At 36.8% G+C, this 23,344-nt stretch overlaps 1 protein-coding gene across 1 annotated transcript; it reads left to right on the top strand.

The window, feature by feature from the left end:
- The first annotated feature begins 349 nt into the window (after positions 1 to 349).
- Positions 350 to 7,554, top strand: RpS23 (ribosomal protein S23). The gene is made up of 4 exons (XM_089242570.1): positions 350 to 450; positions 2,216 to 2,375; positions 3,628 to 3,748; positions 7,350 to 7,554. The coding sequence occupies exons 1-4, from the start codon at positions 447 to 449 to the stop codon at positions 7,494 to 7,496; spliced, it is 432 nt and encodes a 143-aa protein (XP_089098696.1). The 5' UTR covers positions 350 to 446; the 3' UTR covers positions 7,497 to 7,554.
- Positions 7,555 to 23,344: the final 15,790 nt, after the last annotated feature.

Below are 23,344 nucleotides of genomic sequence, written 5' to 3' on the forward strand. Positions count from 1 at the left end.
ACAATGAGAGAAAAATTCCAGAAAATTGATGAAAATTCAAAATTCACGGAAGAAAAAATTCCAGAAATATATAATTAATGCAAGAAATATCGGTGAAAGCCTCAAATTATTTACCGTGAATGTGAGGGCCCTCACAAAGCGCGGGTCATGGTGCAATCGCACCTGTCATCGCACCTAAGTGCGGTTTCGGAAACATTGCATCGCCCCCGGGGGGGCAATACTGCGCACGTTGGGAAACACTGTGATAGACTCTGCTTCAACTACACCCACGTTGCAATAGTAACAGTAGTGAACAAAAGATGTCGCTTCTGCAGAAGTCTCAGATATTGGATTTTCATCGGAATCTGGCAACATAAGCTTCTAAGCTCACCTCGTCGGCACCACGTTTTACTAATTCCGCGGATTAGGCTTGCGTTCGCCCCGTATTTGAGCGTTTCTTCGACATAATGGGTAAGAGATTACTTTCATAAAATCAATTTAATTCCTCGCTAACCTCGTGTTTATTGGTATTCGTTGTCCAAGATCTAACATTGACATTCATTTCCTAATACCATTTACTCGACGTGAGACGCCGTTTGAGCAGGGGGGTTGTCTTACGTGGGCCCCGTGATAAGTTTGGCTGACGGGGGTTCCTTCTCCAGGACGTGGGGTCATGGGCTTTCGACGTGGGTTGTACAAATCCTCATTTACAGTCGGATTCCTGAACTACGGGTCCTACAAATCCACACTCATCCGGGGCCTCGAGCAGGATCGCGACCCAAATTTGAATCGCAGGAGCCCTCAGACATAAGTTGTTGAAATCCACTGACAATAAGGGCATATACTTATAAATTGAACTGAATACATCCTGCCTTACATAGGCTCCCATTTTCACCTGGAAGCCGTTTACAAACCAGGTTCAGGTTCTAACCTAAAGCTCAAGAATCTAGCTTTAAGTGGATTTGAACAACCCATCTGCAAAGTTCCTTCGAATCAAATTTGGGTTGTGACCCATAGCTTGAGTCCCATGTGTGAAAGTAGATTTGTACTACTGATGGTGAAAAAGCAGCATAAGCACCCTTCTTGGTGCCGAGTCTACTGTAACCCCGTGAAAGAGAAAGGGAAATTTTTTTAAAAAGTTCAGTGCTCGCCTGTTTTTTTCCTTCCACCGCACAGCAATAATCCATGTTGGAAATCGAAATAATCCTTAGGGCACATACACCTGAAATAATTCAAAATGCAAATAAATGCAGAAAAATAAATTCCACTGGGTTTTCGAATTACTGGGCTTTGGCCCATTAGAAGCTATTTAACACTGTCAAGAATTTTAAAAATCTGTGCTGAAACGCAACTGTGAGCAGAATATCCTGCAATATCGCGCGATGGAAATGAAATAACACATAGTTCAACAATGTATTAGTGTGCAGAAAGCGTTTCGTCCAATTGCTATGTGTGCATGCGAATATGTAAATAAGACGTAATGGAGAACGTAGTAAAATTCCTGCACCCTATAACCATAGATGTGATTGACGTCTTTGTCATGATGCCTGAACTCCGAATATTGATTTAAAAAATTAATACCGCAATACAATGTATATTGCAAATATATGTTTTCACGCATATATGTAATATATATGCAAACAAGTTTCCAACTACTTGATTAGCATCTATACCTGTAGGCAGAACTTTGTTCTGGCTCGGATGTCCCTTCAGCCATTAAAGGAGGCCCTGTACCCAACTGAATATAAATATATCGACTGGGTTTTCACCACAACCGGAAACATGGAAATATTTCACTAAGCAGGATTAAAGCCCTAGCGGACAGAGAAGGCAGTATAATCCTCTAGTTGAAGCAGGCAAGCACATCGGAAATAAACATTCCCAAGGTGCCACAGTTGGCAACTTTCTGGAGAGGGGGGGGGGCTAAACTGCATGCCACCCAAATTCCCAATTGTCACCAAATATATCAAACTGAGCAAAGTTTCCAATTCGTCAAAAATGAAAATGAAGTGGACTCGTGCTTCATAGTTTCATTAAGCAGGTTAAAAGTCTTAAAAGACAAATGAGACAGTAAAGTCCTGTCTAAGCAAGCAAGCACCGAGAAAATGAACGTAACTGGTGTTGCATTTGGTTACTTTATGAATAGTATCTAGTCCATGCCACCCATTTCTTTAATTCTTTATATATATATATGATGTCAAAGTGATTAGAGGCAGTGTTATTTCAAATATTGCAGGTAAGCCAAGTGGATTGCGAACTGCTCGAAAGCATAGGAATCATCGCAGAGATCAACGATGGCACGACAAAGACTACAAGAAAGCTCATTTAGGCACCAGGTGGAAGGCCAATCCTTTCGGGGGTGCGTCACATGCCAAAGGCATAGTCTTGGAAAAAGTGTGGGTATAGTTCTCTTTGTATTCATTTTGAGATTGTGATGTCAATTTTTGTAGTTGCTTTTCAGAATATGAACTGACTATAACCATGAGTGGAATGTCATCATCCGTGGTTACCGGTAAGCACAGGATTCTGAACCCAGCGCTGAGAAACGATGGAGTATTATACGAGAGATTTCTTCACATTATTGGGCTCAATTGCCTTAAATCTATATACAGTTGAATACCGTTTTAGCGGAAATCTTATTTTAACGAACACTTTTCCAATCCCCAAATAAGTTTACATAAGAACAATGCTAGGTAACCTAGAATTCCTTTATAACAAAATTTCGTTTTAACGAAATGATTCCTCTGGTCTCTTGGCGTTCGTTATAATGGGATTCAACTTTAGTTCAAAGCTCATGATATTGTTGTACGATGATAATTGTAGCCACTAATCAATTTACTTTTGTTGCCTTTGTTTAAAGCAGCTTTATGTTGCTTGTTTAATAAAATTTTCAGGAACACTTTTATGGGTACACTTCGATTTCTCTAAGAGATGTGATGTGTGGGGGGGGGGGGTGTCCAGTCTTTCAGTGTTGTTGTAACAGCTATAAACTCTTTTTGATGTGTCGTCAATTCTTTAGTAAGAAAAGGGTTTGAAAGCATGATGAACGAAACAGTCACAACCAAAGACATTGCCAGCAGAGAAAAAGAAAAGGTGGTAAAAAGAATTTTCTGGCATTGGATTTTTTAACGTGGAAAGCAGTGATCAAAGTTCAAAAATTGGTTAATTATTATTCTGGACTTTACCTCTCAAGGAAAAAACTATGCTTGTTCCCTAAGAAATCTAGCTGGTGTCTCAATTGTTCTATGATTTGTCACAAAAAAGTGATGAAAAGGTGAGCCACCTGAGCTATGGTATAATTCTTTTTTTGTAATGTTTTGCTTTGGCAATGAACAAACAATTGCTACGAACTGTTAAACGTAAAAATCAGACGAAAACAAGGGCAATGTTTCAAACTAATTGCTGAGTCAACTAAGTTGAAACTAAAACATTTTATTTCCATTTTTTTATGGACGTTCCAGACAAACATGTTGAACAGATAAATCTGTCACAAATAATTCCTAATAGAATGAGAAAAGCATTGAACGAAATGATAATCTCGCATTTAGAGGAATAGCTAATGTTTTAATGCATTTATTCCACAACTTTTTTTAAATTAAAACATTGGAACTTTTACAATATTTATGATGGTTTTAATTGTTTTTTCAGGGGTGTTGAAGCTAAGCAGCCGAATTCTGCCATCAGGAAGTGTGTGAGAGTCCAGCTCATAAAGAATGGCAAGAAGATAACGGCCTTTGTACCTAGGGATGGTTGCCTGAATTTCATTGAGGTGAGTTTTTCTCTGGGTATATGGATATCGCTTTGGTTTCAAAATATATATTGTCTTTTTTGTATTTGGTTTTGAACTTTAGTTATTAATTCCATGATGGCAAACCTTTACTGAAACAGTTGCCTTCCAAAGGATGGTCATATGTCCCAAAGCAGAATAGTTTGCATTGTTCTTCAATGATTCCTCGACTGACTGAAAATGTTCTGCTGTTCCGTGTACAGAGATGACGTTGATGCACCATAGCGCATCAAATACCTGGAATTTTGGAAAGGACGCATAGAAATTTTGGTTACACATCTTTTCCTAGTTCCAAGAGGAAAAACCTTTTCCAACTTCTTTTTACAGTCTATCATGATCGTGCGACCTTAAAAAGTGGTTTTACTATTTTGTATTTACTACCTGTGTATTGATATACACAGGTTGTTGAAGAATAAAATGAATATCTAGTTGCTTCCCTGAATGAGGTGCCACACCATGCACAGAATTTTTAAATTTATTCTATTCCTCTGCTAATTTTCTCCCCTTCAGTTACATACCAGAAATTACTGTATTTTCCAGCTATCTGCCAGCATTCAAAGACAGCGTTTATACATAGGAAATTTTCATTGTTCTTACAAGATTGCGAATGCACATTTTTTAAAAAATTGCAAAGGATTTAGAATGACTGTTCAAACTGTAAAGCATTTTTTGAGATCGTTCAGAAAAAAATAAAAAGGAATCTAAAAACTCTACCTTGAATATCCAGTTTTGTCATCTAGCTATGTTGTAGTCATTTCGCATCGCAAAAATCACGCTGTGTGTGCGTAATCAGCATTTGGGAGAGCAGATGGATTTCTTACACAGAAATTGTAAGCCGCTAATGCTCAAAAAGAATTTTAAATTAACATAGTATAAGACTATTTTCTGTAATATTTTAATTTTCTACAAATTTTTTATTTCTTGGGGGGGGATATGCCCGATTTTCCTTTTGGTGAAAATCCGGGTTTGCACCCATAATTGTGCAGTGGTAATCGGCTAAAATTACGATTTTCTAAGGTCCTCCAATTTTGAGTTGGCTATTCCTTTGAAAAAAAGCTGGTTGCCACACCTACCTACAACACACATATGTATACATTAAATTTGAAATCCAATGCATTATCAATTTGGAGGAAAGATGCAGGGTTGAGGGGAGAGCAAGTGGGTCTTCCTCCTTCCCCCCCCCCCCCCTGGACTAGAGGGGGTGTCGAATTCAACCTTTACAACTGTTTCTTTTACATTACATGTGTCAAAATGTGTACTTGCCCCATTTGAGAAAGTATCTAGTTGCATCCCTAGATAGTGGTGTAGGAATGACAGTTGAATGGCGACAGATCAGAGGGGTGGACTGTCAGGGAGGGTAAACAAAGTCATTATACCAGGAAATCACTTCACAAGTATTTATGTGAATAGGGAATCGAAAAATAAGTGTCAGAGAATATCATTTGCTTTAAATTTAATCAGAAGACATCAAAAGAGCCAATGTTTTTATAACAGAACTGAAAATCAATCTGAAGGCCATTGATTTATTAGTAAATTTATAAATGTGTGCCTTTAATTTTTAATTACAGTGGATCCTGTTTATAACGTTTTTCAAAAAACTCGTAAAAACCGTAAGCAGGAAAAACACTTTAAATGGGAAATCTTAATGAGAATTATTTAGAGTTGGGATGACGAAAATAAATTGTACTGAGTGAAAAAACATTATAAGCGGGATCAGCTGTAAGTGTTAGATTTATTACATATGCTAAATTGCACATGTTCAATTCTCAGAGGCTTTTCCTACTAGTAGACAATGAAAGTGAAATGAACTTTTGGATAGAACATGTTTTTAGTGATTTGATTCACAGATACATCCTTCTCTTACTCAGAACATGGCCTGCTGCTCTGTCTAAACCAAGTTATATAAGCAGCTGATCAAAGGCCTGGGGCATGCTGGAAAAAATACATAGAGGATACCAGTGAATTATGGGGGGTGTTTTTTTCAAGGGGGACCCACTTTCACTTAAAAAGGGGCCCAAATTTTTTGAATACCCTGTTTTGCAAATACACTAATCATTCTATAATGTGCATTGTAGTTTTCGCGCATATTCTGTTTTGAGGGTCAAATGCTCAGGTGGCATTTAGTAGAGGAAGCACGATTGTCATAAAGTTAGCTTACTTGGTCAGCATGGCCATTATAGAAAAGACTGGCAAGACCCAGAGTAAATCCTGATGGCTTTTTGCATCAACCTTCCAGCAGGTGTGGCCTTTATACCAACATGAAAGGTTTCTTATTTCCTAGATACTTATGTAAAATTCAATTTTTTTTTGGAATTGAAAAATTCAATTTTTATGCTCGTTTTAATTCTGAATAATCAGTCAACATGTAATTTTTTTTCCATCTCGCCACTGCCAAAATTGCTCTCCCTCACCCCTAGAGGCACACCCCCTGTTGGAAACCACTGCTCTAAACATATAAATTTGTGGCAGATTTCATAGCTGAACTATATGATCCACATGAAACTTACCAGAATAGCCACACCTATCTCAAAAATACAAATAGCACCTGTGGAGAAACTGACGGTGCATCGATCGACTGAAGAAATATTATGGGGGTCGGGAAGGAATAGACTGTTACAACAGAGTGCAGTGCACTTCAGATTAACCCTTAAATGCATAGGGAATTAACCCAGTACTCTTTCGAAGTGTACCTTTAACTGCATAGCTTTGCATATGCGCAAAAAGTCTTTTAAACGTCTATTACTGCAGCCAGTGTGAAGATAAAAAATTTGTGGGGCATTCACAATTTTTTTAACGGTTAATTATCAGATAGAAATTAATCATTCTCAACTCAAACGTGCCAATAGACCATAGTTTGACAACCTTTTTTGTCCCATCGCATCCCCCCCCCTAATGCAATCTACCCTATAGGATCCTGTGTTGTACCCGTAGCTTATACCACCCCCTGGAACATTCCATTGCTCCCAGGGGCATTAACGCCCACGTTGGGAATCACTGCGATAGATTTACATTTCAACCCTGCTGTGACACCTTGGAAAGTGTGCCGGGATACCCTAGGAGTTAGTTTTCTGTTATTTTTGGAAGTCATTATATTCGTATGTTATGTTATACCCAATATTTTTAATTGCATAAGTATAAAATGTCATTTAACACAATTACCTGATTAATAAATACGTACATAATTAACTGATAATTCATTGAAAACATATTTAAATTAGTTTTTTTTTATATCAGCGTTGATTGTGATGAAGTGACGTAAACCTGAAAAGGCTTCTGTAAAGGTGGGCTACTATAACAAAATCATAGCATTCAGGCCCATAGCCAGAAATTTCGTTCCGGGTGGGGGCAGTGATAAAAAAAGGATTTGGCCAGCTTTTCCTTTTTTACGGTCATTTTCGCACATTTTGGGGACTGACCCCACACACACAACCTTCATAGCATTGGGCGTCACAATTGGCGATGAAAGAAAGTGGACTGTTCTAATCTCATCTAATTTGAAATTGTTACTTTTGATTATAGCGGTATAACATGATTTTAATTTGTGCTCGAAACATTTACTAAAATTGTTTCACTGTTTTTTTAGGAAAACGATGAGGTTTTAGTCGCTGGATTTGGCAGAAAGGGTCATGCCGTTGGTGACATTCCTGGTGTTCGTTTCAAGGTGGTCAAAGTAGCAAATGTGTCCCTTCTTGCGCTGTACAAAGAGAAGAAAGAAAGACCTAGGTCATAATGGTGTGCGTGTATATCATTGAGATTTGAAATAAATGTTCATAATTAAACATCAGAAACATTTTTCTTTTGGATCTTATTTTATAATGCCGAAGGTGGGGGGAAAATTTTGTCTGTTAATGGGCAATAAAATTCATGGAGTAGTCGATGTTATTTTAAAAAAGTCATTTGTAGGAGGTTCCGCTGTAGAAGTGTTTTTTGTTATGCATGCGAGAGGGGTAAGTGTCCCAAAGTAAGGTGTAACAAAATATGACTCATACATTGCAGAACAATTTGAAAGGATTTTAATTGTTGAAAACACTTATAGGAATTTTTACTGCAGAACAATGCAAAACATTCTGCTTTTGGGAGGGGTAATAAAGGTACCTTGGCTAGGTGAAACCTGGAAGGTACCTCCTTTGGATGTCGATCAAGAAATATACTATTTGAATATTTTTCAGGGATCTGTCCACTTTTCCATAGGGTTCTGTTTTGTGAAAAAAATTATTTTTTGAAAATGGCCGTTAATTTTTGTGGGAAGCAAAATCTATCACTAAAGAAATGTCAAATTTATGGTTCCATTAATTCTTATTTTGTTAAGGGTCCAGAAAATGAACCCAAATTTAGGCTGAACGATCTCTTGTTCGTAGGGTTATTTTTTTACTTCTGTAAAGCAGTTCATTCTAAAAAATGTTTTTATTTCCACTCGTAAATTTAATAAAAGTGGAAATGTTCCTTTTTGAAAGTAAGCTTTTTGGTTATAGGTAATATCAAGTTTGGTATTTGCTGTAAAAGTGGGATTTGTGTGTGTGCACCTATTTTGTTCATCCCGAAGGGTATGTTTTTTGTTTTTTTTTGCTCTCTAGCAGTTTTTCTTGATCTATCGAAATCTCTTGTTCCTGAGCATCTAAACTTTTCCTTTTTGTTCTATCAAGATGGTACTTTGAAACTGTGTTTCCCAACCTGGATTGAATCTTTTTTCTTGTGGCTTCCCGTCTTATCTAGGGCCTTACCCTCGCCCATGGCTGTAACTAGGCTGGGACATTGATCCCGAGCCAAATGGGGGAGGGCATCTCACAAATAATGTACATTTATTTTGCACAAGTTCTTTTCTAGGTCCCCTCACGGGAAAGGATGTTCCGAGAATGCACACTGTGGCCCTGCAAGAGCCACCCTTTATATATATCGATTAGAAGTTAAAACTAAATTCATAATATTTTATGAATAAGATCAATCTCTGGAACCCTGGGCCACAGAAGGTGGGTGATTATCCTTCCCAAGATCAGAATTACATGGGAAAATAGGTCTGTGAAGTCCAACTGAGACTTACATTCTATGCAAGACTAGAATTTAGCAAGCTTCCTTCTCATGGAGGTTATATGTAGCTGGGAAAAATTTCGTTTGAAACTCATAGTACCGGATCTCGTTGTGAAGGATTTTGGAGCAAGTCCCTGAGTCATGCCAACAGGGGACCACGGATTGATATTTGGTCTGCTGGATTCTGAAAATAGTCACATTTTTCTCCCACTATATTTTACTGAAAAGGTTTATTCAATAGCAAAAAACAGAAAAATAGTTTATTCTTTTCTCTCCGATTCCCCTTACTTTTATCTGATTTTTACTCGTGGGCCCCTTTATATTATCTCACGATCACAAGTTGAAATCACAGGGCTCCCATTCGTCCTACTTTTAGGTAAAATGTCCTACTTTTTTACCAAATCCTATCGACAAAATTTGCGTAATTGATTTTAATTGAGCAGGAAATTATTGATATAGTACAAATGTTGGAGAATGCAATTAATGATTCTGCCAAAGCAGAAATTGTATCATTTTTGAAGTAATTTAGAGGGGGGGGGGGGGGGTGTATGTGAACCATTTGATTGATTAATTTTTCATTTGCTTAGTTTGAGGGTTCAACAAAGTAGAGTAGTCATTAAAAACTTCTGGATGGAAAAATAATTTTGCATTTATTACTTCATGGTCTTGGACAGTAACTAACATTCATCATTCAGAATTATGGTGCAATAAGTGCAGTTTGCATTTCAAAGCAGTTGGATACATAGGCCTATTCTAGGTTTGGTGATTCTGATGCTACCCAATAGCATTCAGTTGTCTTCTGAATTTTTAAGGCATAAACAATATTTACAATGCTCAGCAAAGAGCTAGAAATTGAAGTGCTTCATTTATCAAAAATGATTACACTGGCATTTTGAACAGTAAAATGTGACCAAAACAGAAAAATTTAAAAAATTATGAGCAGCGCAGTAAAACTATCTGGTTCACCTTGCCTTATATACATCGGATCTTGTAATTTACACATTTTTTGCATTGTGCTTTTGAAAGTGCTCTCAAAGGTGCATCATTCTTAAAAAATGTATGTCTTCGAAACTTGCCGTGCCTTGTCAAAGAGAGTTGACAAGCTCGTCACTTTGGACGACTCCAAAAAAAATGTAATATATATGAGGACAGAGAGCAAAGAATTATCTGTGGTTGATAGTGCACTGTTTTGGCCAAAAATTGGTTTTGTAACCAAGTCATTTTGTTTTGGCTTGACTGAAATAGTGCTAGGGGAAAAAAAAAAATTTAATTCAAAATTAAAAAAATTTTTTTTTTAATTATTTAAAATTTTAGGGGTTTTAAATGTTTTAGGGATTTTTTTCCATTATGCTATGATTATGTTGTCTAAGGGGGTTACTCTCCCCCATCCTACTTTTTAGTCCTGCGTTTTCCTACTTTTTCTCATTTTTTGAGTGGGAGCCCTGAAATCGTCACTGGGGTAGCCCGGTCGATAAGATACTCGCCTAAAGTACCAAAGGATGTTTAGAGGTGTTGCGAGTTCGATACCTGGTTCGTCCTTGTCAGAAAACTTTCCTGACATGGGTACAACGAAAAGTGGTAACTTGACATAAAAAAAATTGCTACCGCAGGGAGTCCCCCCCCCCCATCGAGGGGTTAGCGCACCAACCTCTCTGAGTATAAAAAAAACAAGCCTGCTGTTCAGAATTGGCAATAAATTGTAGGTCCCAGTCTAATTAGCCCTCATGTGCAGAAAATGACAGTGGTACGACAAAAATGATCAAATAATCAAAATTGTCACTCTGATCGTGTAAAAATGTGTCAAAATTTAAATTTTTTTCTAATGCCACTTAGAAGCATCTTCACGTTTGGTTCCATGTTCTCATTCTCGTCTTAACTGTCAGAGTGACAGGTGATGAGACTCTTTGCAAAAGTGTCATGTTTCTGACCAATAGGAAGACCAGTATAACATTTTTACAGAACACTTAAAAACGTGAAGATGCTTTTAAGTTGTATTAAAAAATTTAGAATTTTTTTTTTATGTATGACATTTTGCTTGGACAGCGACGATATGGACTTAATGGATTGTTTAAAAATTCGGACATTCTCACTCCTATAAGGGTTCGGTTACATTATAAAAGTTTTTGAAAAGTTCTTATAAAACTTCAGTTTGATCAAAGAGTTTTTCTAAAACTTCTGTAGTGTAATGCTGGCCTAAAAGTTTGAAAAAGATTTGCTCTAAAGCAGCAGTTCTCTACCTTTAGTGACTCGTGGAGCCCTTTTTAGTATATAATTTCTGGCGGAGCCTCACAGGCCTCTCGTTTTTATCAAAACAAGGTAAACTATCAAAGTTACAAAATTTATTTTAATTATATCTAATTGTCAATTGAAAAGCTATCCATTTCTTAGAATAAGACAATCATAAATATATCTCTTATGGGCACTATGTATAATATTGTATATGTATATATTTTTTGTTTCTAGTTTCTGTAATTGCATTTTTACTTAGGTTGCTGTATTTTAGAGAAAAATATGTGAAATCCATATTTATTATGGGCATCTTTTTCCTCAGCCACCTCGCTGGGCATTTTGCCTGTTGTTTCCTTGTATTTGTATTTACTGATTTATATTATTCTTCTCGAGCAGCGGCTGAGTCCCTGGGAAGTGCATTGGTTGAGAACCGCTGCTCTAAAGCATTCTCATGACTCCATATACTTTTTTAGTCAAATCAAGTTGAATTGGGGACATCATAAAACTGAGATTGAGGTTTTTTTTGAAGGTATGCAATAGTATTTTTTAACCTAATAAAAAATATGTAGAAATAAAAGCTTGGTTCAATATACAACTTTAACATATATGAATTGTTAAATCGTCTACGTATTTTTTTCCAGCCCTCTAAAAAAATCCCAGCTGTTCTCAAATTTATGACAACTTCCTTGTCATCCTAGGGCCATAACGATTGTATAAAAGTTTAACTACAGGGTATCCTTCACTTTACGTTATTTTGAAAGTGAATGTTAGAAATTACGACCTGCCAAATTTGGTCTGTTTGATTTTATACTCCTGAAAATGGTGGTTTTTTTGCGAATTTCTGATTTGCGAAGGATATTCAGAATTCTCTTTATCTTTATTTCTTACATTTTTATAAAGAGACAAAGCATGCTGCTTGTCTCTATCAAACAAATTTCTACTGCTTTCAGTATCTCCCTTATCCATATTAAATTTAACTCATTTTAAGTGACTATTTTGTAGAACCAATTAATCACAGCATTGAGATATTAATAACAATATATATTTTTTTGTGACTGAATCACTGCCTTAGGTTGCACGCTGGTTTCCGATTCTGCAAGTCAGCACCATTACAGATTGGTTAAACACCTGAGGTTCACACTCGAGTCCAGCCTGACCCAATAGTCATTTGCAAAAATTTGCTACCTATGTTTGCGCCCCCCCCCCCCTGCCTGCAATGAAACACTAGCAGCACTGACAGGCTGTACGCTGGCCCAGCATGGTCCAACGTTCCTCGGAAAATATTTGCTTCCAGGATGCTGTGTGTTGTGACTGTTGGAGTTCAATGTGTGGACAGACAGAGTGGAAGATCGGGAAGGAAAGCAGCTCCATTGACTTAGGGTGGGAGCTGGAAAAAGTCCTGGTGATTCTATTTTCGACCAGCTTTGGCAACACCTGTTGTAAACACACAACATTTCCAAGGGGGCACACAGATGCAACCACATTTCATAATCTGATAACCCTATGAAACTAGCTTATCTTTCTGACTATATAAATATGTTGGAGCCACACATTCTGGTACGCACCAATTTTTATGCTTTCTTGAAAATTATATAGCACCAGATCTCATTATCACGAGCCCCTTTTATACACTTGAGGCCTGTGCGTGACACTGGAGGAATGTGTATGAGAAACACCGATACTTGACCAAACAGGGGTCATGAGAAATGAGGGACACTCCCAAACAAAAAGTATTCACCAATTTTTTAGTGTTTGGGGGTCAGGATACCATTACAATCTTGCTAAAGAGCTGAAACTAATACAGATTTTTGCCATTATTCTGGTTCTCAGCAAAACATTTGGCTTCATTTCACTGAAAAATGCTTGGCAGGATTTGAGTCGGGGAAATTTCTGAACACCCTTTTTGGAAACCGGCGGTATTCTGCACAAGCAAGGGTGTGGTGGTGCCTGATGATAAGGTGAAACGCATCCTCACCAAACCATTGTCACAGTGTGGATAGAGCAGAGTTTTCTACAATATATCAATATGAAGCTGTATTGCATGAACCAAGGGGCCAAGTTCACACTAGAAGAAACAGCTGCATAGTCATTGATCAGATTTCATAAAATTTCAGAATCTCCAGATACTTACATAAAAGATAATGTATATGTCAGGGCTTGACAAATCCCAGGGCGCCGTGGAGACTGAAAAATTGGTACTGACTCCTTAACATTTCTATATGTGATTACTAATTTGGCTAAAGTATGTTTACCAGATCCGAAGACCGAGAAAAAAAGGATGCCTGTGCACACACCCTTAGTGCTTATCCCAATTTCCCCAATAGATGACGCCACTATTGCTGCCACAAGATTTTCCCAAATCTTAAATAGAATCTCTAAAAAAAGCAGAAACAGAAAAAATTCTGGGACTTTCAACAGCTATTGGTGAATGCATGTGAGGTAAGAAAACATAAATGAAGAAATATGTGTTTCAAAATGGGGAAAGAAAGTTCCCCCAAAAAAAATGGTTTACATACGTTTGACTGAGGAGTTGAACCCAATACCAAAAACAGCTGCAATTCGCTTTGAAGGCTTTGAGTAGAAAATTTTTTCCCCACTTTTTCATAACACATTGAGGATAAGATCGTAAGATTTAGATATTCCCAATTTAGCCAGTTTTCACCCTCTGTCAACCCAGAATTTTTTTAATCACCAAACATCATCATAGAAATTAAAGATGACCGCCGAACAAAAATTGAAATGCCTCAAAATTTGCACTACCGTATTCTGGCATGCCAGAGAATTTGAATAGCAGATTCTGGAAAATTCTCAAAAATACATCTAAAATTATAAAAATACATTGATAACATACTGTAATCCTTATTAAACTTTGCTTTTCCTGGCATGGTTGAAACAGACCAGACCCCAACGTTCAAAAATCTGGTGTCCCTTGAGTTTGGTGGCATGCCAAGTAATGCAGAGGGAATATACCAACAAAAATTACACCTGTTTAACACTGTTAGACAGCATTTTAGTGGCACATTGTGGGAAAGAAATTGGACTTTCTTTTGCTGAACAGAAGAATGACCTTGGTTAAAAACTGAAGCGTTTTCTCATCAGATTGGGGAATACTCATTGAAGAAAAAGTTAATGAACAAAAATGCATTTTTGGAATGAGCGCGGAGGCAAGATAGCTGAGAAATGCTGATGATAATAAGAATTGAAAACTTCGCTAAAAAAAATGTTGGCCTGAAGAACATTCTGGTTGTCAATGAAAAAATTTTAGTCAAACCGCCAAGGTGCAATAGAAAGAAAACCACCAATTTCATAGCAACCTCGCTTACAGAATCACAGCATTTATTATTAGCATAGAATATAATGGGGATTATCAAGTCTGGAAAAACATTCAGGCACCGGTGGCCAAATTTTGTGAGACAAGCATTCTTTTTTTTTTTTACTGAACTGAACTTTTCCATGTTGGTGGATGTGCTGACACTTGAATAAAATAATTTTTTGCAAAATTAGTAGAATGAGAGAAGTGCGGCAAAATTTATACAAATACAACGCCACAACAGGCAAAATGCCCAACCAGGTGGCTGATAAAAAGATGCCCATAAAAATATGGATGTATACAGCCCACAAGCAGTAAAACCATGAATCCGCCTCTGCCTAGAGAGTTTTGGAGGCATGTGCGTGCACAAAAGAATGTCCTAGCTCATGTGCCAGCATGTGGATACTAAGAGAAACCTGGAGTGCAAGGGACCGCAGTAAGTAAGTGGGTGAGCATGCGAGTGACCTAGAGAGTGTATGAGCATGTGAATAACCAGAAAAGTGACTTGGGGAGCATGGACAAGCATGTGAATAACCAAAAGAGACGTGAAGAACATGTGCGTGAGCAAGGGAGTGACCTGAAGCAGTTGTTCTCAACCATTTGAAGCCCGCGACCCAGTTGATCTCTCTTTTTTTGTGAGTGGATGACCCAGTCATACACATGACTAATGGAAAATAAATGTAAAAATAAATCAGTGAAGCACTTACGGCTCGGTTTAACTCATGCCAGAGCCCGATATCAGGCTGCGGCCCTGCAGTTGAAAAATACTGACCTAGACTGTGTGTGTGCGAGCACGTGAGAATCCAAAATAGTTAGCAAGCATGGGAATGATTAAAATAGTGACCTAGCAAGAGTGTGAGCGATTTAGAGACAGGCTTAATCATGGCATGGGAAGCCAAGCGGGCTATAGCACAGGAAGGAGAATTCCAGGAGTGAGTGGTTGAGTAAATCAGACTAGAATGGGAGAAGGGCAACCAAAACAATAAATCACACATGGGAAATTTAAGGCGCAAATATACCAATTTTTTAATTGCCATGGGCACTTGGATTAAATAGTCATTTTTAATTGACACATTTTTTTTTCTTCTTAAAGTAAATATTTAATGTTCACTTGAGACAAGCTATTAGTTCAAAATATTTGTCTTCCTCACATATATTCGAGCAAAAAAATTTTTGCGACAAATATAAACTTAAAACACGAATGAAAGACATCTTTGAGACGTTGAAATTTTTATTCTTGTATAACAAACATACACACACGATTTGACCAGGACATTAAAAGCAGATGGAATGTCAAGCGTTTCAAAGTTTTACAGGCTTACTATTTCGACAATTAATTCTGCGCCTGAAATGCCCCTATAATACAAATATTTAAAATTCTGTATATAAAAGTGAATAGTTTCGTGGCTTTTCAGAAACAGGTTATAAAATCTTTTTCGGGATGCCAAAAAAACACATTTACATATTTTTCTATTTGTGATTACACCAAATTCAAATGAAACAGACCTCGATTATTATTTTTTCCATATCAGGATGGATTAGTTCCATGAAAGAAAGGAAACAGTCGACTAATTTAAATAATGGCAATTTCCCAACAAAAGATGCAGAGAAAAATACAAATGGTACTCAATTATCTAAATTTGAGTTTCACACGAGATCATTTACCACAATCATTACAAGTTTAACCTTCCCGTTGGACGTGTCAAATAAATTCTATACACACATTGAATTTTTTTTCCAAATTTATGCAGTTTTGATACATTTTTACGATTTTCACAGACTATTTCCATGTGTAACTCAATTTACCGAAAAATCACAGGCAACAGTTCATCACCAGACAGTGACTGTATCAATTAACAAGTGAGAGAGCAATCAAGTGAATGAGTGAGTGACTATGGACTGGAACGAGACTCCTGTGACTAACCTGCTTGTTCACTAACTTTACAGTGCATAACTTTTTGAAATATATCTTATTACTTAACATTTATTAACATAACATACTGTTCTTGGAAAATGGTGGTAAAATATAATTCAATTCATAGAGCTGTCTGGAAGGACGTTGTGTCCCTTGGGGCCCAATAAGATTACTGTGTTCATGTCTCGTCCTTTCTACGTGGTTTTTGAAATGTATTTTGATTGTTTTTGCAAATAAAGAAAACTCCATGAGACTCACTCTATCATCCACTCACTCACTATGTCACTTTACGATGAATGATTTACGGAAAATTCACCACCATGCAATTCAATGATGGGAAATTCATCGACTAACAGTTTGACAGGAGTGATTGAGCAAGTAATGAGAGTTGTTCGTGAGTGAGCGAGCTATTAGCTCTAGTTACAGGCTGGCTTTATCATTACTTCCTACAGAAATTCTAGTATCTACGTAGGAGGTAATGGCTTTGCTCAGTCATACTGACTTGGTCATTCACTCAATCAGCTTAAATCTTCCTTCCCCCTATGCTCACTCACCTTGTTACTTAATTGCTCATTCACTTACTGATTTACTCACTTGGTCAGTGACTTGCGTATTTGATCACTGTTTCGCTCATTCATAGACTCAATTGCTCATTCACACTTAGTTGCTTATTCACTGACTCATTTGCTCACTCACTCATGTCGAATGTTTGTCCTGAGAAATTTCCTACAGGTGAATTGTTTGTTGTGAATTTTCCTAGCATTTTCATGTCAGTGAATTGCGTGTGGCTGTGAGTTTTCCTTTCTGTGAATGTTGGCAATGAATGTTTTCGCACACAATCTAACTCAGGGCTTGACAAATCAGAGAAAAAAATTTAGACACCAGCCAAACGCTTGCGAAAGGCAATTTTTTTATCCAGAGAAAAGCAGCCAAAATATTTTTCACTTTTTGGAAACTTGATAACCCCATTACGTGATAGTAAACACACTGACATGAATTTCAAAAATGTAGTGTTATCTTCAGACTCGAATTTAACAATCACACATACAAAGTTTTAAGTGCCAGTCCCAATTCTTTAGTTGACTTGGCACCTAGGATATGTCAAGTTCTGGTATGTGTAAGTCACATCCTTAGAATAAAATTCATTATTCACATTGATAATCATGAGATAGACGCTCTTTAAAAAATATAGTACAGATGATCATTTTAATAAGCTGCAATTTGTTTTCGGGATTGAAACAGATCAACACAGGGGCATAGCCAGAAATTTCGTTCGGGGGGACCAAAGTGATAGAACAATAGATTTGGCCATCTTTTTCCCTTTTTTTGGCCATTTTCTCACATTTCGGGGGGGGAGCAGACCCCCCCCCCCCCCCACGCCCTTGAATCAACACTTGATATAAGGTTAATACATGATTAGAATCTTTTTGTTCTTAAATGAATATTTAAATTCAGATTTTTCCCTACAGCAACGATATTTATTTGGATTCTATAGCAGCATTTTCACAATAATTGCACAAGGCCAAACATAGAAAACTAGCAGTAACAAATGGCTGGTTATGGATGAATGATTAGCATTTAGGCCTTGAGATCTGCATGTGCTGCGATTCTTGGCTTGGTCCTTAAGTTATTTTGTACTTGTAATGATTGGTTTCACGAGTAAATAAAGCTCGGAAAGCTGTAAAACAATCCGATTTATTTTCCAGGTGAAACTTTAATGCCCTCGCTTATGGTAATAATAACCCTGTTGAACAAGATTTTTCCCTTTTGAGCAGATTGTTTCCAACACATTCAAAACCAATGCGCTGTCATCTATTGGGGAAAATGAATTTACAAACATTTTCATACCAAAAGAAAGGCAATGTATTTTTTTTCCAAATAATTTTATTTAATAAACAAAGGAGCAAAAAGGGATGTAGCTGCATTCCACCATTTGAAATTCTTTCAAAATGTCCCACAAACCCTAAGAATTTTCCCCATGAGTCACCATCGCTGCTTTTATACTTGAGAGTAATGATGGGGTTAGGCATACACAATTATAATTTACAATGAAAATATTATTTTTGACTAATCTGAATGAAATAACGTATTTTCACACTAGCATAATCATTTAATGTATAGCACCATCATTTTTATTCTGGCTATTATTAATTGGAAATAAAACAAAACAACTCAGTTATATGAATAAAAAATCAATATGAGAGAATTTCTTTCGATAGGTTTTGTCTAGGGAGGAAAATGAACCCATTGCAACACCATTATTTTGAATAGCATCTTTCACAAATTCATCTTCATGAACAAATTCAGCAATTACGAGAGAGCAATTCAGAGTTACAAGTTTCATCATAGTTTTATTTGAAACAATTACTGTATACTTGTGTATAAACCGACCCTCCCAAACTTGAGGATTACCAAACGATAGAAAATCGGAAACCCATTTACAAGCCGATCCTAAAAAATTACACATTTTGGAGCAAAAACTGCATACTTCTAAGATATAAAAGTTGTTTTATAATGAAAAATGATGAAAATCATCCAAATATTTTTCTCCTCCCATTTACTCTCTCTCCACTACACTTTACAAGACCACATTGAAAGGCTTTCCATCATGTCAATGGCTACACCATGAGCATAAAGGCATGGTTATACAAAATGTTCAGTCTGCTGGCTGGATATAAGAGATGGCTACTGTTCGCGGGTCACAAACTGTTATAATTGTTGTGTTGGATTGATACTTTTGTTTTTAGAAACCCCTTTGACATAGGATCGCTTTACTGCGGAGCTCAACTGAACACTGCATGAGGGGCCTTAGATGACATTGCTTCGCAATTACCATAAAATGTGTATAATTTGTAAGTCTCAGTGTATTGATAGGCCAGAGGGGAGCCCCTTGATGCTGAAACGGTTGTGTTTTCGTGAGCAGAATCGAAATCGCTTTGCAGACTAGAGCACATTACTGAAGAAAGGATAAAACTCGTGCCAATTTTTTTTCCTCAAAAACTTATCCATGTATAAGCTGGCTTTCTCAAACAATGAGATTTCCTGAACAAAAAAAACTAGGCTTGTACATGAGTATATACAGCATTTTGTGATTACAGCTTTATAACACAAATAATTTAATTTTGAATGTAAAAATAATACTGCCATAATTTCTCATGTATAGCCCACAGGAAAGAAAACATCTGCTAATACTGAAAAGTATTCATGGCGATTCCATAATTCCCCTTGCAGTATTTTACTGGCAAACCATTGATCCTAGAGGCTCACTTCCAATTGTGGGAAAAGGTATCCAAATAACATGTAAAACTCAGATACATCATTCATATTAAAAGGGGTTGAATATAGTTATCAAAATAAAATAATTAACTTTTCATATGAATACCCTGTGCTCAAAAACCCAATTAGAAAGTTGTTGCCCAGTCTCTCCTGATGCCAACAAAAGAAAACAAACAAGTTTCTAAGTGAAATTTGAATGAAATTGTGAAATTTCAAATTCGTGTACACACTTGAATTCAAAAATGAGATAAAAGTTGGGGAAGAATTGGGGGCGGATTACCCATTAAGCAAAATAAACGTGCTTAGAGCATCCAGAGAAAAAAAGGGCACCTCAAAAAGTAGCCAAAATGTTTTTCTTATGTACAATTTTTTTCCAGCTAGCATCTGGCAAAACATCATAAAATTTTTGATTAATTGTAAAGTTGAAGACATTCATCAAAAGGATGGCACAAATACGGAAAAACTGATTATTGCAAACTAGATATCATGCTAATGCAGAGTTTTTGGAATAAGATTTCATGCAATTTCTATAAAGTTAGCTTGAGCTGTTTTAACAGCATCATGGGGATCCTCTGGCAAACCAATTTTTCTGAGGGGGCCCTCTCTACCAGCTAAAAATTCCTGCCTACCAATTTGCATACTAACTATCGCAAATTGTTAACAGAGCTACTTGTCACGAGGTCGTCCGGCTGTGTCCAGGTGAGACCCCCACACGTTAATAAACAAATCATTATCATTCCCAACCAATTACAAAAATGACAAATTTAAGAGTAAGCCATGTTCTACAGAATAAGGACGTGAACTTAAAAATTCTTAAATTTCTAAGTCATTAGCAGATAAACTGCATGGTTTCAGGGGCATGGTTTAATGCTTTTATCTTATAGTTAATTATTACCAGTGTGAGACAGTTTCGGCACCTCTCTGGCTTATAAGTGGCAACAGTAAAAAATCCAGAAAACTCGCTGCTGTGTTCCCAGACAGATGAAATGCATCAAATATTGTCGCCAGGTAGTCCAGTGGTTAGGGAGTTAGCCTCCAATTATGCAAATCTGGGTTTCGATCCCAGTTCTTTGATGTCTGCTAACAGATCTTACAGATCTCTTGGGAGTGCGTGAGAATTGTTGAAAAAAAAAAAATCACAGGTTTCTCTGTGAATCATTCAGTGCGGTACATTCATGGTTTGAAATTTTGGATAAAAACATTTTTTAAAAAAATCATTTTTTTTTTTTTTTTTGATTATCTGCATAGGCTACAAGGCCTAGAGAAGCCCTTTCGTGGTTCGATCTTGAACTCCTAGAATATAGGCATGAAGATGCTTTAGTTCGATCTACCATAGAAGTAAAAGAAATGCTAACAGATTGCAACTCGAAAATGCATCTGAAAGAACAGGTACCCAATGATTATGGTTCACAAAAAATAATGTAATATCAGCCATGCCAAGATTCAGTGGTTGCGTTTGAAGCCCTTTGTTAAATCCTAACAAGCAGTCGATGGAAGAAAATATCTTTAAATGCTTTTAAAATATTTTAAAAAAGAAAAAAGTCAAAATTTAGGGTCTGTCTTTTTGGAAAATGTGAAAGAAAAATTCCAAAAACTTTCAAAGATGTCCCAAAAATAAACAAAAATGATCCAAGAGATATTATCAACGATTTGCAAGTTGATATTCTTCCCCCCCCCTTTTTTTTCCCTATGTCCGTGCCTAAAAATATTCAAATCATATAATTCTGCCTTAGATTAGTTTTAATTCTGAAATATAAAATTTCATTTAATGTTTTTTCTTTATAGATTTGATATCGAGTGATATACACTTTTAAGGACAAGCACCAAAACCATTCAAGTGCTTAGGGCATGTTTTAATCCGGCCCTGGGCAGAATGTCATAAACTAAAGAACAATGCTCCTTTTCCTCATTTATGCCATTCTTTTCCAACTTCTCAGCTTTTGAATTTAAATACAGTATCTAAGGGAATATTGCACTTGGAGAAACGTGGAATTTTTTTTGTTGGCATCAGGAGAGACACTGCAACAACTTTCTAATTGGGGTTTTGAGCACAGACTGTTTGGATACAAAGTTAATTTTAATAATTATACAACCACTTACAATATGAATGGCATATCTGAGTTTACACGTTATTTGGTAACTTATTATTGGAAATATGCCTCTAGAACCAACGGTTCGCCAGTGAAATGCAGCAAGGGGAATTATGTAATTGCCCTGTATAATGCTCTACCACTAACTGGAACTTTCTAATGAATTGTTCCAGACTCTGCCACGAAGCTGGGCTGGAAGAGATCTCGGCAACAGGATCAGTCCAGTGGCAAAGTTCTGGCGTTCATTCATTCATGCCCTGTATAATATTCGCATACAGAGGCATCGGAACTATTTAAGACATCAAAATATGTAAATAAAATTATTTTTCAAATCTCTACTATTACTGAACCATACACATTCATTCCCCTGGGGAATTTCTAACGACTTGGTACATGTCAGAATGTGTCTTCTGAGTATGCAAACAGCAAAACATATTTAGTTATTCGAGTTATGCTTGTTCTGTGCATGCCCCCCCCCCCCCAAAAAGTGGGACTAACAGGACTCTAACCCTGGGGAACACAGAATAATTATCATTTTTCGTTTTTCATGCTATAAATTCATTGTACAAGTCCCCCTCCTCAAAGACTTTAGCCTAAGGGCCCTGCTGCAGAATGTGTGTGTGTGGGGGGGGCGACATGTTTTCGTGTTATACTAATACTGCCATATGTTTTACATGCTTTGAAGTGAAAACAGCAAATGCATGCATTTTTACATATTGATCATATTGAAGGTTTCCCTGCTCTCTGCATAGACACTTCGAATGAGAGACCAGCTTGCATTTGAGCCTCAAAACTGGAAAATCACAAAACTAACTTCAGCCAACCACAACTGTGCCACCAACAGGGTTGACAGTTGTTGAGATTCTACTAAAAAGTTTTAAACTTTTGCTTTATATCCATTAACTGCTTTTAAGTTGTCAACCACACCATCTTCAAAATGAAACTTGCCAAAACAGAAGAGCCAACAACGAAGATTAGGAAGCTATGTGCTTGGTACCATGAATCAACAGCAAGTGTTTCAGACCTGTAGGTTTTGAGATTTCTCGATATAGGAGATTTTGATTTCTGAGTTAATTTCAGGTGTTTTCATCACTTCCCCCCTTCCCAAATAGTGGGCTACAAATCTGGAATTCCATTCTTGGTATAAAAAAAACAAACATGGTAGAACATAATTTTCAAAATTGATTTTAAACTGATTGTCCCCTAGTTTAATCAGCCCTCGTGTGCATAAATTGACTTGAGTGCAAAAAAACCTGCAAATATGACTAATCAATTCAACAGAGCCTCACAAACTCTGATGAAAAGGAGACCTGAAAAAATTATGCCAAATTCAATCGACGTGACGAAGGGAGATTAAAAGTCCACGTGTTTGAGCTCATTCAGATTTGGATGATGAAATTACGTTCCAATTCAATGAGAAATTTTTAATTTTGCATTCATTGAAGATTCTCCATAAGAATGAAGAGGTTCAGAGGCGTAACCAGGTTTTTGTCATTGGGTGATTGAAGTTGGGAATGGTGCCTTTTTTCCGTGCCTAATTTTGGTGCAAATTTAGAAAGCACTTCAAATTTCAATAAAAAAATGGATTTATTTTCTATTTTCAGTTTGTCTTTAGAAATTAATTACTTTTTGACTGATTTTATTAACTTCAATTTTTTTGAAATTTTTTTTAAAAAAAAGTTACATATTTTGGCATGGTGGAACCTCGTTTATGCAATGTTCAAGAGGCCGAG

Source organism: Pholcus phalangioides, unplaced genomic scaffold (assembly GCF_987345545.1).
Source record: "Pholcus phalangioides strain wild (caught in Gottingen) unplaced genomic scaffold, Ppha-v1.0 ptg000015l_1, whole genome shotgun sequence".
Lineage (NCBI taxonomy): Eukaryota > Metazoa > Arthropoda > Arachnida > Araneae > Pholcidae > Pholcus > Pholcus phalangioides.

What these genes read in the sequence shown, in the direction of transcription:
- RpS23 (XM_089242570.1), top strand. An exon ending in GGCATAGTCTTGGAAAAAGT is followed by an intron (nt 2,376 to 3,627) that starts GTGGGTATAGTT and finishes TTGTTTTTTCAG; the next exon opens with GGGTGTTGAAGCTAAGCAGC. An exon ending in GTTGCCTGAATTTCATTGAG is followed by an intron (nt 3,749 to 7,349) that starts GTGAGTTTTTCT and finishes CTGTTTTTTTAG; the next exon opens with GAAAACGATGAGGTTTTAGT.